The sequence below is a fragment of the Parus major genome, chromosome 5 (assembly GCF_001522545.3).
Source record: "Parus major isolate Abel chromosome 5, Parus_major1.1, whole genome shotgun sequence".
Taxonomy (NCBI): domain Eukaryota; kingdom Metazoa; phylum Chordata; class Aves; order Passeriformes; family Paridae; genus Parus; species Parus major.
In genome coordinates, this window is record NC_031774.1 from 36,900,422 (window position 1) to 36,918,078 (window position 17,657).

Genomic DNA, 17,657 nt, shown 5'->3' on the forward strand with positions numbered 1-17,657 from the left:
GGGAGGGCGACACCGACCGGAAGGAGGCCTTCACGCATGCTCGGTCACGCCCTACGGCGCCCCCTCCCGGCGCGTGCTCGCGCTGCCGCTTGGCACCGCGCCCGGCCCCGCTCCCCGTGACGGCACGGCCGCGGAGGAGGAGCTCTGCCCTCTCTGCCCGCCCGCGGCCTCACCTCCCTCCCGGCTTTAAGACGGCGCGGCGCGATTCCCGCCCGTGCCGCACCGGGTGCCGGCGGGATTTTTACGTGGCGCCACCTTAACATTGCAGCTGGCCCGCGCGCGTCCCGGAAACGGAAGCCAAAGGGGGCCTGTGGGGCGACGGCCAGTGCTGACGTTTCCCTGGTCTGCGGCGGCCGCGACTCCTCGCGCTTCCAGCGGAGTCTCGCTGGGCGGCCTTGCCCCGGCGGGCTGGGCAGGGCTGGGAACGTCTCCGCCCGCGGGCCCCGCTCCGCCTTCCCGGTGAGTTCTTGCGCTGCCGCCGCAGCCGCTCCGTTAGCGGGACCGCGACCCGCGCCGGTTTCTTGTGACGCGGAGGCCCCCTGGCCCACTCCCTGCAGGGAAGGAGGAGGCACCGGTGCCTGTCGATCCCTGGGATAGGCGGCAGTCTGTCCTGCGGCAGCCCGGGCCGGACAGGGCCCTCAGTCCGCCGGAGCTCCGCGGAGCAGTTCTGGGCCTCCCGGACTCAGCCGCCGCTGTGCACAGCACCGGGACGGGATTCGCCCAGCCCGTGTCCGCCCGCCGTCTGTGGCCATCCCTTGGTGCCTGCGCAAGAGGCAGCAGCGGCTGGGCACATTTACCATTCCCCGTTTTTCCCCTGAAAACGAGGGCATTGGGCCATAAGTGAGACAGCTGTTCCCTGCTGCTGCCTTGGGAGCGCCTTCCCGTCGTCAGGGTAATTTTAGAAGGTGGGAACTCGTAAGTTGAGGTTCAGCGTAGCTGCAGTAGCTCAAGGCATTCCTATCTGTGAAACAGCCGCTTCTCTGTTACAGTCTTAGACTTGCAGTTGATCTTAGTCTGTGTACTTGAACATGTAGTCCAAGTTTGTTGTATAGTTTTTAAGTGTTTCTTTTACTTGCTATCTTTTTAAACGGCTGATATCTTTTAAAGCAGCTGTTTAAACTGCTGTTAGCGGTTAAGCCTGTATTTTTTTCGAAATCCTGTACATTAGAGTATTGCTAGTTGAGCTAGACGGCTTTGGTTGGGGGTTTGTGCTGAGTGGGTGGGCAGTCTGTCTCTTCAGCGTTGCCTCACTGCTGGCTCGCTATGCCATGGTAAGACATCCACTATTTCTGCTGCCGCTTTACCGCTGGAATTCCCGTTGTTGGCTGAAGCACAAAGCTCTTGGGACTGCAGCGGCACGATGGCCTGGGAGCTCAGTGTGGAGGTGTGCAGGCTGCTGCTGCTGCGGGAGGACTCGGACTGCGCAGAGCTCGTGGCCTTGCTCGGCCCGAGGCCTGCTCGGGGCAGCCTGGCTGTGTCCTGGGACCCGGCCGGGTTTAGCCCTGCTCAGTGTGTCTGTGGGGTGCTGCGTTCAAGCTAAACTCTCCAGAACTACAGCTGCTCAGCACATACACGTTCTGCAGTGCAGTTACTGCTAATGCCCTTCTGGCTATCTGCCAGCCCAAGCTGGCTACCTGCTAAAACATCTTACGTGTCTTTTTTCTGGAGTGTGGCTCTCGACTTGGATGGACTGTGTCACAAGTTATACTAATTTCTGTACTAGGCAGCCCTTAGAAATTCTGATGGCTTATGATTTCTTAATGTGCTAGTGAGAGCATTCATTTATATGAAAATGCTTAAAATCATCTCCTTAGCAAAGGATTTGAGTTATTCCTGTTGTAAGGCTGTTGGAAGAAGCTTTTGGAATTCTGCAGAGGAAACATTCACTTATTATTCATTTAGGACATAATTAACCTTCTGTATTTGGAGATCTTTAGAACTCTGGAAATTGATTTTAAATAATGAGTATTCTCATGATTTCTGGATATTGGTCATCATATCAAATTTCTTAGCTGATATATCCAAATGTTGTTATAGTTAAGTTTTGTCACTGGTTGCCATTTTAGCAGCTCAAAGCTTATGAGTTGCAGTGCTATTTTTAAAAGTTTCGGGTTTTGTTTTTTCTTACATGTTGTGATTATCACAGAAAATTACCTGGAAAACATTTTGAACATCTGTATTCCCGAGACTGTTTGGTAGAGCCTATTGATGGTAATGCCTTTTTAGAATTATTCTGCAATAATGTGGCTTGCATCCTTTTAAGGAAGCTGTGGAGCTTTACCACTTCAGGTAACATGTAGAAGTCCCCTTCCAGCAATGTAAGAAGATGGACATCAATTTCCATTAGTATACTGGTTTGCAAATACTCTACTGGCAGAGTTCCTCAGGAAACATAGACTGATTTTTTTTTTTTTAGTCAATATTGAGATGGCATTGTAATGGATATCGCTGCTAGTACATTCAACGTACATTAAATCCAAAATGTGTAAATGTATTTATTTGTATAATTTGCCATACCCAACTCCTGTACTTACACAGGATTTATTTATCCTACACCTTCTGAAGCTCCTGGAGACTTTGTTCTGCATTGCGACCACAGTATCAGGTGAGGGTAGGTTATTCTGGTAGTTATTTTGGGAGTTTTGGTGCTGGTTTAATCTATCAAGTTGGTAACAATAGTAACTCTTAATTAGACAAAGCAATCTTGAGGTTGGCTTACACGGGTGCCTTGTTTTAGCTCTTTTGGAGAGTATCTTTTATTATTTATAAACACATTTTAAACGGTGCTTTTTGGAGTTTGTGCAGCTGATAAATCTCAACGTGTGTATATGTGTGCTGCTTTGTTAGCCATGTTAGAGCCCTCTCTCTTAAATAAAATCAGAATGTAGCTACTAGTGCATTTCAATAAATGGACCGGCTTTCTTCTGTTTTCCTCTCATTTGAGGCAGGGGGAAGTCCCAAAAATCTTTGAAACTCTCATCTGTTTTGATTACAGAGGCTCCCATTATTGATAATTTGGCTTTCAGTTCTGAAAGTAGGAGATCAAATGTGAGATTCAGATTTGGGCTATCAGCAAGGAAGTAGTTTCAGGTGAGTGCAAGAAAGCAACACTTAAAGCGGAAGATAAAAAAGAAGTGTTTGAAGTGCTCCTTTTCAGCAGTAGCTGTGGTGTTGCAAATTTTTGCTTTTCAGACAAGTTTTGTTTTGCCCTTATTCAGAATTTTAGATTGCTGATTCTACCATGTGTTCTCCTGAATACCTAATATAGGGATATTAGGTCATGATTTAGCATGTTGACTAGAATGTGTACCTTTCAGAAATTAAATTTTTGTGTCTTCCAGAGTGTAAGTTATGGTATGTTTAGGCTTATATATGATATTTCTGTTTCTAGTGAACAAAAATACTCTGTTTTACTAATACAGCCATTAAAAATTATAATATGAATTTTGTTTATTAAAATGCAAGTATATTTGTAGGGTTACTGAAATGTGAAATTCAGTTTGATTTAGTGAAAGCTGGATGAAATGCAACTGATAAATAATGTTGAATTTTGCTAGCAAAATATTTTGCTTCTGATCATACTGCCATTGCAGGATGCAGAGTTTCTCAGCTATTCTGCTTGATTTTATTCCGTCATGTAGCATATTGCTGATAAGAAGATAGAAAGAAGTTGACATTCTTTCTGGAAGTCTATCTGGACTGGTTTGTTTGTTTGTTTTAACATGGTGAATTCAATGCACATTTATCTTACACAGTGAAATTCTTCCTAGGTGAAGTGTGGTATCTCTTTTTTTAAGTAGGCCATCAGGATTGCCTAAAATTAGCTTCAGGCCAATATTTCCTAAAAATAACTTTAAAAAGTAAAACTTGTGCACTTTCTGGAATGAAAAGCAGGATTCTTACCCAAAAGTTACTTAAATAATTAATTTGTAAAAGCATAGCTTCAACTAGTTTAAAATTTTATTTTTTAATTTCTTTTCCAGATCTGTCTGAGTTGTACTTGAAGCCGCCAAAATGGTTCTGGCAGATCTTGGAAGAAAAATAACTTCAGCATTGCGCTCACTGAGCAATGCCACGATTATCAATGAAGAGGTATGTAGTGTACAAATGTGATGTCACTAACGCTGGAAGAGCTCTGAGAAAAAATTCTCAAAGGCTGATGAGAAGTTTCAAGTGGCCTCCTGAGACTTTTTTTCTACAAATATAAGTTCTGCAAGAAGTAGAACTCTAACAGTACTGCCAGAACTTAAAACTAGATTTATACATGGGTCATCGCCTCAAACATAGTGGGTCCCATGGTCAAAGGGTCTTTGAGCCTGGTGACTGTACTTAGGGAGATGACTGTTCTTTGGAGGCAGTGTGTACCTAAATTTGGATGGAAGGTAGGTGCCTGCTCTGGTTTCCTTGTGTGTGCACAGACAGACTATGGAGATGTGTGCTAGGCTGCTAGAAGCTGAAATGTGGGAGAACAAATGTAAGCTTTGCTGTCTGAAATGTGAGGAATGTGTTGCATTTGCTGCCTTTGTATTCAAGCCATTGTGTGGTTCTTGAAGTTTGTTGGGCTTAGTATGGTCTGTATTTTCTCTAATTAACACTAATGAAGAGTTTGAAATTAGAACTTGATGTGTTCTGTCATAGGAGTTCAATATAAGATGGAAAACTAACTAATGTGATGGTTTCAAAGTGTCTCTGAGTACACAGAGTGCTAGAAACTCTTTTCAGGTGGAAAGATGGATGTCTTAAAGTAACTGAAAAAATAGGCTTGTTCAGACTGTAGGGTTAGAACTTACACATAGAGAAAATGTTTTAGTATATCTTCTGCTGGGAGACAAAAAATCCTTAACTGAATCAAATACAACCTGATTAAATTTTTTTAGCAATGGAAACTTTTACCCTGCAAGACCTCAAGATGTGAAAATGAGGGCATTAATGCAGGTGTTACTTTCAGAAAAATCTTTCTGTTCAAGAGTTTGAAAAGTCAAAATAAACAGGGTTTCTAGCTGAGGCACCTGCTTGCCTAAAAGGCATACAATCAGAGCAGCAGCAGTCCAATTTCTGAAAATGTAGGTAGTAGGGTGTCCATTTTTAGCTAAGTATTACTGTTACTTACAGAAATGGTAGTGTGATCTGAGATTTTTTTGGTGTACTCTCTAAGGAATACCCAGAGGGGAGTTCAGGAAGTCTTGCTGCCATATGAGCTGTGGGCTATAATGCAGTAGGAAGTCTTTTGTGCTAGTGTTATGTAGTGTGCAGTTGTTACAATTGAAAACCCTTCCTTTTTAAATTGTATTTATGTAGGAACAAATGCACATGGATTTTTTTTTTTGTGACAGTTGATGTAATGATAGGATTGCATGCATTTAATTTGTGAAAGCCATGGTTATATCATAAAAGACTTCCACATTCTTATTTTGACATAATAGTGGCCTAATTACTCTCTGTGTATTGTAGTGCAATTTTTTTCTGATTTTTCTTTTATACTCCAAAGGTTTTAAATGCTATGTTAAAAGAAGTATGTACAGCATTACTGGAAGCTGATGTTAATATCAAACTTGTGAAGCAACTTAGAGAAAATGTCAAGTAAGTGAAATAATCAAAATGCATTTAACTTATTTGTAGAAGTTGTAATTTGAAGTTGAAAAGGAATAACTAGTTTATAACTTAATACGTTGGGGTATTTTTAGACACACCCAGTTTACTTTTAGCAGGAAAACAACTGTTTGAACTAAATGTTTAGCCAATTCCATCAAAAGAGTCTTCGGTTAAATTTAGCCATTTATTGCTGTTACAGACTTGTTTCAAAAATCTGTTGCTGTCATCTGTTGGGTTGTCTGATAAACAAGTTCTTAATTACTTCATGGACACATCATCTTCACATGTTCTGTGCTGGCTATAAATAGATCTGTGTATGTGACTAGCACTGTTACCTTGCCTATTTTCAGATGTAATTTAAGTAAATGCAAGTCTGAAAGATGCATTTTAGAAACCTGTTTTTGTCATCTGCATAAGAATGTCTCTAGTGCGTGTCACTTAAGTAAATCCTATATGAAAACTCAGAACAAATCAGGGTGCTGTTGCAGCTGCAAAAACTTTATTACTAGGTTCAAGTGATGCTTTAAGTTATGTTAGTGTTTCATGTTTTTCTTAAACTCAGGTCTGCAATTGATCTTGAAGAAATGGCATCTGGCCTTAACAAAAGAAAAATGATCCAGCATGCAGTCTTTAAAGAGCTTGTTAAGGTAGGACTTCAAAATTCTGCAGTGCGTAATTTTCCTTTTTACAGTCTGGTCTTGGAAGTAGAGCAGTACTGAGGTAAGCTTTTAGGTGGTTATGTGGTACCTGCAGTTATACTTTCTGATGTGAGGCTTCTTACTGTTGCAGACAGTAGTATTCTCATTGAAACTACATCCTGGGCATTTCTCAATCCATCTTCAGTTTAATTTTTAAGTTCAATTGTTCTTATTCTTCAACTGAAATGTAAAGACAAGAGTAAAGTACTGCTAGCTTCTAGACTGTCTTTGGTTGTCCCAGAACACACGTTAGCTACCCTAACGTTCAGACTACTTAAAAGCCTTTGGAAAGGTGCTAAGTAACAACCCAGCAGCTCAGTGCAACATTTCTCCTAAATCTGACTGCTTAGTGAAATCAGGACTTGGGCATCTGTAGTCTGCCCTCTTTCCAATTAACAGTGTAGTCATTCTTCTGTAGTCTGTGTCCAGACATATGATACCTCTCAGGAATGTATGTACTTTCTACTCACTTCACAAGTTAGGCAGCAACCCTAAAAAGCCTTCCTTGCTTTAGGATTCTCTCTGGAAGCCCATCCCAAGCAGTGACAAGAGGGGTGGAGGTCACCTTTCTGTGTTGGTTGTTATCCTTGTGCCATATATACAGGCACATCCTGACTGTGCTTGGTGTTAGAAAGAAATTAACACTGTTTGTTGCAGAATTATTATGCGGAACGTTATATACTATAGATATCTTGCAAGGGCTGTTGCTGTTCACTGTAAATCAGCAAAAATCTAAGCCAAATCAAAGATGAGAGTGTGCAAAAACTGTTTTTCTGCTTTGAATATGATACCAGGCACCTAACGTGACTGTGACACCAACTTTTTTGGTTCTGCTACCTATGTTACTCTTTGTTCTTTAGCTTGTAGATCCTGGAGTCAAGGCATGGACACCTACCAAAGGAAAACAGAATATTATAATGTTTGTTGGTTTGCAAGGAAGTGGTAAAACAACAACTTGTTCAAAGGTAACATGCACTGGATCTTTTTGCATGGTTTTTGGTTTGTTTGTAGGTTTTCATTTGCTTGGGGAAGCTGGTGGTCATTGGGCTCCTTAGGTAGGATTGGCTTGTGATCTGTGCTGATTTTGTTAATAGGAAAGTTCTAACTCACTACCATGTAGAAATACATTTGCAGACGGGTTTCTCAGATGAGATGAATGTTGAAAGTAATATTCTTTTGGGGTAATTTATGGCTTGTAGAACTTCTCTCAAAAACTTTTAAACTGAACTCTTGATGAAACAATATCCTGTAAGAGAGTCTTTCTATTTGTCCCTGTGCTTAGTGGAGTTAAACCACAACATTGCATTTTACTTTCTAGGTTTAAGACTAATACTTAGAATGGATGCTCATTCCATTACTTATGTAGAAAAAGCAGTGGAATTTGGCCTTTGTACTAGATACCTCAGGTATAAGCTGGTGATGTGAAACCTCTTCCAGTGCTAGGTTCATTGAGGAAATTTGCATATGTATTTTTTTAAGGCTAAAAAAAAGAATGCTCTGAATCAACATATCTTCACATCCGCCACAAGGCGTTCCCTGTTAGTGTAAGGTCAGACAGTACACCATTCCTTGTGGGATCATCCATTACCCATGACAGGAAGTTGTAATCTCTGCTTTCTGTTTCCCAGGAACATCCTGGACTGTTTGTGCTTCACTGTGTTGCTTCTCCAGCAGATGTCAGGGTAGTCAAAGTCCCCCACAAGAATCAGGGCCTTTGGCTTTCAGGCTGCTTCAAGCTGCCTGTGGAAGGACTCATCACTTGCTCCTTCTGATGGTGGCCTTTAACAAACACCCACAACAGCATCACCCTCACTAATCTGCCCTTTTATCTTAAACCATAAGCTCTTGACTCAATCATTGTTCACCCCCAGACAGGGCTTGATACATTCCAAGTTGTGAGGAGAAATTATCCTCTGGAAAAAAGACACATATTTGTTGTTTTTTGTCATCTCCATTTGAGATTCACACAGTGAAATATTCAGTATGGCCTGCTGTGATTTCAGAAGACTTTCTTAGTGAACTTTATTTTGAACATTTGTCTTTGGTCAGTGTTTGGTGAATACACATAGCACTCATGAAGGTGAGTGTTGTAGGAAGGTTAAGGATTCTATCTACTGCTTTAAAACATGTCCTTTCAATGGAAATGTCTTTGTTCCTCTGGAAGAAACATTGACATGTACAAGTTGTGGCCATTATGGTACTTAATATTGAAGTATTGTTTTGGGTAGTTTCTACATGCTAGTCCAATCTGCAGTATTAATACTAAGAAGAACTCGGGAGTTAGTAAAATGGGAACTTATTTGCAGTCATTCTTAGAAATTACAATTTCAAGAAATTAAAATCAGAAAGAGTCAAGCAGGTGTTTTCACCTTGCCATTAATAATTATTTAAAACATGCTTTTCCAAATAATGGCCATGCTAACAATGAACAGTCTTACTCTGTGGCCTCAGTTATGGAAAGACTGGCTTGAGTTTGTGTCCTCTGTGTGTGACTTCAAGCTGTTAAAGTGTCACGTCAATGGGACTTTGGTGTAACTACTTGTTTTGGGTTTCATTTCACAGTTGGCATACTTCTATCAGAGGAAAGGCTGGAAGACTTGTTTAATATGTGCAGACACATACAGAGCAGGTAAGACAGACTTTAATGATGTAGTTCTCTATTTATAATATTTGAAGATTTTCTTAAGTAGTCGCTTGACTATACCTGTCTTACAGGTGCTTTTGACCAGTTAAAGCAGAATGCCACAAAAGCAAGAATTCCCTTTTATGGGAGGTAAGCATCTTTCGAATCACCATGGAGAACAGTTCAACTCCAATTACGTATTGTCCCGTATTGAAAATTTTGCACTAAACCCCATCTAGCATTGCCTAATTGCTTTCATTTTAGTAATATATTCTGAGTAATAATTGTTCTGATCAGATAAAAATTCTGCTCAGTTCAGTATACTGCCAGGAGCAGCAGGTAGGACAGTGTACAAAGAGATGAGGTGTCCAGGAATAATTTCCTATAGTGCTTATGTGATGTATAACAGTTCACAAACTTTGACCAGACATGGCCAGATTTTTGGGAAGTATCTCACAGATCAGAGGATTTTATTTTTGGATACTTAATTTTTATTATCAAATAGAGACAGAGGTGGACCTGAAATGTTTTTTATAAAGCAGTAAATAACTTTCCCCTAAGCTTCACTGGAGGTGAACTGTGTGGATGCTCAGTTAAATCTTATTTGAGGGAGGGTCTTATAGAACTTACTGCAGCATCCAGCACGTGAGACAGACTTCAGTCTTTGTGCTTCATTTCACTGAGCAGTAAGGGTAAATGGCTTAGGAAGACTTATTTTTGACCAATTTTTGCTTTACATAAAAGGAATTCCCTCTTGAAATCCAGATAGATGTATAGTTAACAAATTTATAGTCAAGTGATGAAATTCTGAGTCTTTGTTTTTCTTTTTGTTCAGCTATACAGAAATGGATCCTGTAATAATTGCCTCAGAAGGTGTTGAGAAATTTAAGAATGAAAACTTTGAAATAATCATTGTTGATACAAGTGGACGTCACAAACAAGAAGACTCTTTGTTTGAAGAGATGTTACAAGTTGCTAATGCCATAGTGAGTAGCTTTGAGAAACGCAGTAACTTGGCATCGTCATTTGATGATAGTTGATTCATCTCTATCCTAATGTTCTGTGTGCATTTTGCTTTAACTCCTAGATTATATTAGAAATTACAAACAGATAGGAATAAGCAAAGCACTGAATGATCAGTGCTTGTTAGTTTTGTGACAGTTTTAATTCTTCTGTTCAAGGATGCTTTCGTATAACCAGACTGCCATTCCTGCTTTTCCTTTTCCTTTTCAGGATCTTTGCATTGAAAAACTAGATAAAAGAACCAGTCTGGTCTGGTTTTCTTTAACTATGAATACTAAACTTTCTGTGATTGTCACAAATAATTGCACTGAAACAGAGAAGATGATTGGATAACTTTCAACAGTTTTGATATGTAAATGAAGCTGTTGTTTCTGTGGGTTTAAAAAGTCTGGCTATTTGCTTGGTTCTCTGGCCTTGCATGACAATATGACACTTCCCACACAGTTCCTGCTAATGGCTAACTCACTTTTAGAGGAATGGATGTCTTAAATATCTGAATGTAAAACCAAATGGAAGATGCTAGCTATTAATTGTCTGTAGATACTAATTATCTTATTGGCTCAATATACTGGCTAAAATAACTTGAGTCATAACTAATAAGCACAAACCTGTTAAATTGTCATGTTTTGTGTTGTAGATAAATCATATAGTCTTATAGCATCAGAATTTTTTAAATGGTCCTTAGATAATAATGTTCATAAAACAGTGGTCCTGTTTTAAACTCTAAACTCCTGTTTTAAACTCTAGCATACAGCTCTTATATACTGTTACTGCAGTAAGTTCTGCTGCTGAACCTACATAAGCATAATAATAATTATGTATGAACATTGTTTAGTAAAGCAGGAAATTATTATTTTGTGCATCTCATTTCTCCTAGCAACCAGATAACATTGTTTATGTGATGGATGCTTCCATTGGCCAAGCTTGTGAAGCTCAAGCTAAAGCTTTCAAAGACAAAGTAGATGTAGCTTCTGTTATTGTTACTAAGCTTGATGGACATGCCAAAGGAGGTGGAGCTCTTAGTGCGTAAGTACTGTGCTTTAATAGTGTCCAACATGTGGCCATGCACAGCCAGCCATTAATGTGTTAGTGTCTCACAGAAACCTGTCCTGTGGAAGTGTCACTGTCACACTGCATAAAATCTGAGTCAGTCACACGTAGATTCTTATCCTTCTTCTGGTGGATAGGATCACCTGTTGATATTTAACATCAGAATCCAATGATATGATGTCTTTTCAGTACAGTACCTTGTATTGTTACAGGTCAGACTTTTGTTTTCTGAAATCAGCATCGAGCAATATTCATTGCATATTGTGTATTTGGCATTTTTCCAGAAAGATAAATTTGGGCTCAATAGATATGACTTACAAGAAGAGTTTTGCATCTCAAGATTTTTTTTCCAAGAGGGGAAAAACTGTATCTCATCATATCTAGTGACCTTAAAACTATAATGCAAATCAAACTTCTGGATTGGCAGTGTCCAGAAACTTGGTGAAAAGTTGTTAAGAGTTCCTAAACTGCCATACATATTTTGCTTTATTTATAGCATAATGTTGGAAGACTAAAGCTTTTGGTATTTTCATTTTGCTTTTGTTCAAGTATTCATGTGCTTGTGTGCCTTAAGTGTGCTGTGTTTGCTCTGTATTGTCTGTGGATTGGAAACTTGAGTTTTATCTAAAAGCTAGTGCCAGTGTGGTGGAAAGATTCTGAGTTTTCTTTTATCTGAGCTTTTTCCTATGTTGAAAATTAGATTGTCTTTTGTTATGAGGTACCTTGAAGAAATTGTAATCAATGTCTGTCATCTGACAGTATTATCATTAGTATCAGTGTATGTATCAGTAATATCCCAGTATTAGGATAAACCGGAGCTGATTTATTTTTCTTTCTTTCCTCTCAAATTTCTTAAACTTAACAATGAAAATGAGCAACTTCTATTTCTGTTGATGATTTTTTCCAAACAGAATTTGTATTTTATAAAGTACTAATGAGAGAAAAATCTTTTTAACTACTCTGAGCTGAACATCCAAATGTTGTGTGTTTTTTCATTAATAGTTTGAGGAATAAGGCAGATTCTTCAGACAGAATGCATAGTGTTGATGTTGCCTAGCTGAATGTAGTACAAAAAGATGGATGGTATTTGACAGGCTATTTCATAAAATATATTTTATTGCAGAGTTGCTGCCACAAAGAGTCCTATTATTTTTATTGGAACTGGCGAGCACATAGATGACTTTGAACCCTTTAAAACACAGCCTTTCATCAGCAAGCTGCTTGGTATGTCCTTTGTACAACTGTACTTAAAAGACACTTAGAATTGGATAATGGAAAGTCAAAATGTAATCTTTTTAATGCTAATTTCAGATCTGTTTTCTTTATCCAGGTATGGGTGATATTGAAGGATTGATAGATAAAGTAAATGAGTTAAAGTTGGATGATAACGAAGCACTCATAGAAAAGCTAAAACACGGTAAGTTATTCCCAAGGCCTGATTAGCAGATGCATTTACAGTGACCTGACCGTGGCAGGTTCTCTGCGACAGAGACCACCGAGTTAATTTGTGCTGTGTGTAGACACGAGCAACTTGTTCATGTGCACAATGAAAAGGAAAAGAATGAGAAGAATGGTTATTCTTTCTCTAGTAAATACAGCAGCCAAGTAAATTGTGTTTTTAAGTCTGTCAGACTGCAACTGCAGAATAACTAGCTTAATGGTTCAGCATGTGCCATCTGAACCTGTTTAGCCATTTCAGTTAGTGAAGAGATTTCTCTACTTATCTATGTAGCATAATACTTACCTTATGAGTACAAAGAATAATTGAGAAGGGAGAGTTAGACCAAAATGCTAGTGTAACTTCTGCTAACTTTTCTTTTGTTGTTGTGCTTTAGGTCAATTTACATTAAGAGATATGTATGAACAATTCCAAAACATCATGAAAATGGGACCATTCAGTCAGATCTTGGTCAGTTATCCCCAAAATAATTTTATCAGCTTTTCATTGATATTTGACAAATTTCTTTAAACTTAAAACTCTTGAATTGAAATTTTTAATCTATGTTTATAATCTATTATAATCTGTGTTCTATGTTCTTCAAAAAGGTGAAATGATTTGCCTACTTCAGTATGTAACTATTGAACTAACAGTTGCTGTCTATATTGCTTTCTGCTTAATGAAATTTAGCTTTGCCTATTCTGACACAGCTTTTGTTTTCCCTTCTTAAAACAAGGGCATGATCCCTGGTTTTGGAACTGACTTCATGAGTAAAGGCAATGAACAGGAATCAATGGCAAGGCTAAAGAAACTCATGACTATAATGGACAGTATGAATGATCAAGGTAAAACAATTTTCACCCACAATTTTTTTCGAGATTGTTGAACAAGCTTATTTAGAGAGATCTTTCTGGAAACAAAAAGATCTGTTGCAGCATGTACAATGACAGAAAAGGACAAGAAATATTTAACATTCTTGGGAATAGCAAGGAGTACATGTGTCTCCAAACTGCTTAATAAATCTAAATATTTAGAGATACTTTACATGTTGCTTTTCTGTCTTGTGTAGAGTAGGTGGAGTATTTTGAATAATTCCCATTATATTGGAAATCAGTGTATTTTTACTCATTGTATTGTACCTGTTCCTAAATCATTAATGCTATACTTGTTAATAAGGTGTGTTAATCTTTAATCTGGCATTGCTGTCTTTTTCCTACCCACCCTCAAATTTTCTTGGTGACATAGCCTGATCTCTGGAATTCAAAGTGTTGTTTCTAGTCCTTCAGTATGCTATTACCCTTTTGCTAAACCCATTAATATGGCTTAAGACCAAGTATGCCAAGAGCATAATTTACTCACACAGGTTTTTTTTGTATTTTGGTGATTAACATATGAAGAGAAGAGCTTTTCAGTATTACTTCCTAGAATATTATGTCTCAATGATTTATGTAAAATTTTGTCTTGTTGCTTCTAAAACTATGTTTTTATTCTCTGGCTCAAAATTAGGTTCTCAACAATGAGAACAGGTGTGCTACCAATTGTAACAGTTTTTAATGTCAGTGACTCAATGGATTTTTCTTTTCCACACTGTAATTACAGAACTTGACAGTACAGATGGTGCCAAAGTTTTCAGTAAGCAGCCAGGAAGAATCCAAAGAGTAGCAAGAGGCTCAGGTGTTTCTACCAGAGATGTTCAGGAGCTTTTGACCCAATACACTAAGTTTGCACAGATGGTGAAAAAGATGGGAGGCATCAAAGGGCTTTTCAAAGGTAAAAAAAAAAAAACAACCAAAATACCCCAAACCAACACCAAAAACCCCACACTAAAATTTATTAAACTAGAGGGGGAGGTCACTTGATCTGTGAACACAGAGGAAATGAGAAAATACTGATCAGGGAGAGGAGAAAGTTAGTCATAGTTTGCTTACTTTCATGATGTTTGAAAGTTGTTTTATGTGACTGGTAAGAGCTGCACTGTTCTTCATAACACCAATGTGCAAATTAGCAAGGAAAGCTACTGTATTCTGTCAATGCAGACTTGATTACTACTATAGTACTAACACTTCAGTCTCTTATGTGGACTGCAGGGACTGTTGATCCTAAATGGACTTTTAAGTGGCTCAGGTAGTAACTTCTAATAATGGACTCAGAGATCTGAATCTAGAGTTAGGAGGTAACATTTGGATTTCTAGCACCATATGTTAATCCACTTTATTATGATTGCTCTTTTCTTTTTATTTAGGGGGTGATATGTCCAAGAACGTAAACCCATCTCAGCTGGCCAAACTGAATCAGCAGATGGCAAAGATGATGGATCCAAGAGTTCTTCATCATATGGGTATGGGCTGACATTTTATAGCTTCAAGAGAGGACTGACAATTATAGTGGAGCATTTGAGATACAGAAGTGGGGAAGGGGATGGGAGACTATCTGCGTTATATATTAGTATTAAGTATTTCTAGGGTTTTCTAACAATAATCAGAAAGTTTAGTCCAAATACTTTGCACTTAGCAGTGCTTAATCTAGTCTTTCATTTGAATTCAGCTCTCAAAATGAGCATTTGTAATGGTGAAGGATGTCTGTGGTAAAACAAATCTTCCTAGACTTCCCTTCTCTTCTAAGATTTGCCTCAAGTAATTAAATTTGACAAGAGCAACTTTAAATAAGGACTCCCATACCTGAACCTTATTGATTGCCAAAAGTCATTCCATCAAGTTTTTTTCTTTTGTCTAGTTCTTAATTCACAAGTCATCTTAAAAACTACCTAAAGCCTGGTGTTTTTCAGACCTTCCTGTAATTACTCACTCTGTTCTTTATTTTCAATAGCTGTTTAAACCTAGTTTGACAGTCTTAGGCTTCTGCCTTTGTAGATTACTGGAATAGTGTGTGTACAGTAATGATGCCTCAAGCAAGAGAGCTGTGCTTCAGACTTAATTAACACATTCATGTTCTCACTTATTTTCTGCAGGTGGCATGGCTGGTTTGCAGTCAATGATGAGACAATTTCAACAAGGTGCTGCTGGGAATATGAAAGGCATGATGGGATTCAATAATATGTAAAGAAGCCTTAATACAAATGGACTTGGTTGACTTTTCATTGCAACTTCAGTGAATGAATTTGCTTTCTTCCTTTTTACAGTGATGAGAGAATGGTCTTTTGAAATCTTATTCAGGCTTCTCAGTTTCTACATCTAATTTCTGAAAACTATTTTTGCTTAAATTAGTTCCTCTCCACTAATAACTGATGGCACAAAGAGTAATTCAATTTAATAAAACAAAATCATGATGTAAAATTTTAATATTTAGAGACACTTTTTAATCGTTTACATCAAATGGCAGCCATTATATTTGTAAACAACCCTGATCTTTGGTTATAGTAACATAAAATGTCACAAATATACTGTAAAATAAAATTTAAGTGGTTATAAACAAGGGAATGGCCTGTTTCTTCAGTTCCTTTTAACTGTCCTTTATCAGTATGTAATGACATTATTTTCTTAGTTTGAGTTGTTTGGTTTTTTTTCCTAAAGACTTTGGCATAGATACTATAAGAATAGTTCAGTACCTGAAAATGTGCTGTTGGTGCTCATCTGTGAGACATTTTAGAATGTGGATGTGCTGTGCTCAGGTTTGTACAAGACTTTGTTGTATAGCATTTCATCCTCCTTCCCCTATACACAAAAAATCAAGGGACTGAAAAAACACAGGCATGCAGATACCAAACTGTCTCATATACTGAAGGTAATCTTCATACCAGGCTGCCAGTTAAGTAGTTCTTTTTTCTGGAGATAATTTCTAAAGCATATTAGGTAGAATTCTGTGCTGGTACTGAACTTTAAAACAGAGATAGCTGTATCTAACAGAGCATACTACCCTAACTCAGCTGCAGACTGATCTTCTTTTCCTATAGCAGTTTGGTATTTCAAGCACACTTCAGAAAGTAGGTAAACCAAGATGAACCTTGAAATCCAACATAGAACTTGGCAAATATGGTGAGATCTTTTATCTTAGGGTAAGAGGGTGTATTATAAATTTTAATATACTGCTATGTTTGGTTTGTAAATGGACACCTATTGCTGCTGTCTAGATAAAAGATAAATGCAGTAGTTAAAACAAGTGGATTCCTCTTGTCAGACAGTTCTCTGAGATGGTGGCAGCTAATAGGGAATGTCATATACAAAATTATACTCTTGCACTAATAAAACATAAGCTATGCTGTGCTCTTAATTTATGATGTGAAATTATCTCCTGCGTGATTAATGGTATGTGTTCAGTCTATGGAGTATGCTGAAAAATCTTCAAATATGCCATCTACCTAAATGCACTGCATTTTATGCATAGCATTAATCTGTAAAAGAATCAGTTAAATTGAATATTTGTATTTTAAATATAACAAAAGAATGAGTCCTTGCGTATCACCAGCTTGTTGGGGAGCTGTCCTTAGCTACTGAATAGTGTGCTTACTAAAATCTGATTTTTCTTTTTTATAGCAATTTCAGTTCTTGAGCAGTATTAACCAATGCAATATGCAAAACCATGCAGGAAAGAGTATGAAATCTTGGTTTGAAATGCAGTCCGTAGGGGAGAGTGGATGGTTAATGCTTTTGATGGAAATCAAACATGAATAGGGATATTGAGGATGAACAGTGAAGCACTGTGCTCCGGGACAGGCTCAGTCAGACTGTCAAGTTACCAACAATTAACTCTATTTTCAGCTTGTGGCCTACATTTAATTTTAACTTTTAGTTCACCATTTCCAAAGTACTAAAACTGCAACCAGATATGAAGAAACCTGTCACTAGCTGCGTGTTGGCAGAGACAAGGGCAAGTTGAGAATGCCTTTCCTTTAAATTATGTGTCAATTGTTATTTCTAAGATATATGCTGGAATGAGCAAATTGTATATTACTCTTTCCTTTGCAAGCCATGTAGAAAATACTTTGGAGCCTGCTTAGAAAAATTGCCTGAGGATCTCAAGTCTGGAAAAAATCCACATCCATGATGGAGGCACTAAGAACAAGAGTTCAACTGTATAGGAGCATGTCTAAATGGATTGATGACTTACATGGCCTTTTATAGCTTGATGCAAATAAAACTCTCCTGGCAAATGTCTAACAACACTCCCAGCACCAGGGTTTTTGTACTCATCCTCTATGGCATCTCAGAGAAGTTTTCTCTAGCACACAACAACCTTGTAGAGCTAAAGTCAAGCAAATGAAATGCGTAGAGGACTC

General features: G+C 38.4%; 1 protein-coding gene across 6 annotated transcripts; it reads left to right on the top strand.

The window, feature by feature from the left end:
• Positions 1–317: 317 nt before the first annotated feature.
• On the top strand, positions 318–15,858 carry SRP54 (signal recognition particle 54). Of its 6 annotated transcripts, none has more exons than XM_015629836.2 (17): positions 318–459; positions 2,996–3,090; positions 3,984–4,092; positions 5,489–5,580; positions 6,155–6,239; positions 7,151–7,255; positions 8,853–8,919; positions 9,006–9,063; positions 9,749–9,899; positions 10,814–10,962; positions 12,110–12,210; positions 12,317–12,403; positions 12,822–12,895; positions 13,161–13,269; positions 14,024–14,194; positions 14,667–14,762; positions 15,393–15,858. In XM_015629836.2, the coding sequence occupies exons 3-17, from the start codon at positions 4,015–4,017 to the stop codon at positions 15,482–15,484; spliced, it is 1,515 nt and encodes a 504-aa protein (XP_015485322.1). In that variant the 5' UTR covers positions 318–459; positions 2,996–3,090; positions 3,984–4,014; the 3' UTR covers positions 15,485–15,858. The 6 variants fall into 6 exon arrangements, with proteins under 6 accessions (XP_015485322.1, XP_015485325.1, XP_015485326.1 ...); XM_019006880.2 differs by lacking the exon at positions 318–459 and adding an exon at positions 936–2,605; XM_015629839.2 differs by lacking the exon at positions 2,996–3,090.
• The last annotated feature ends 1,799 nt before the right edge of the window (positions 15,859–17,657 follow it).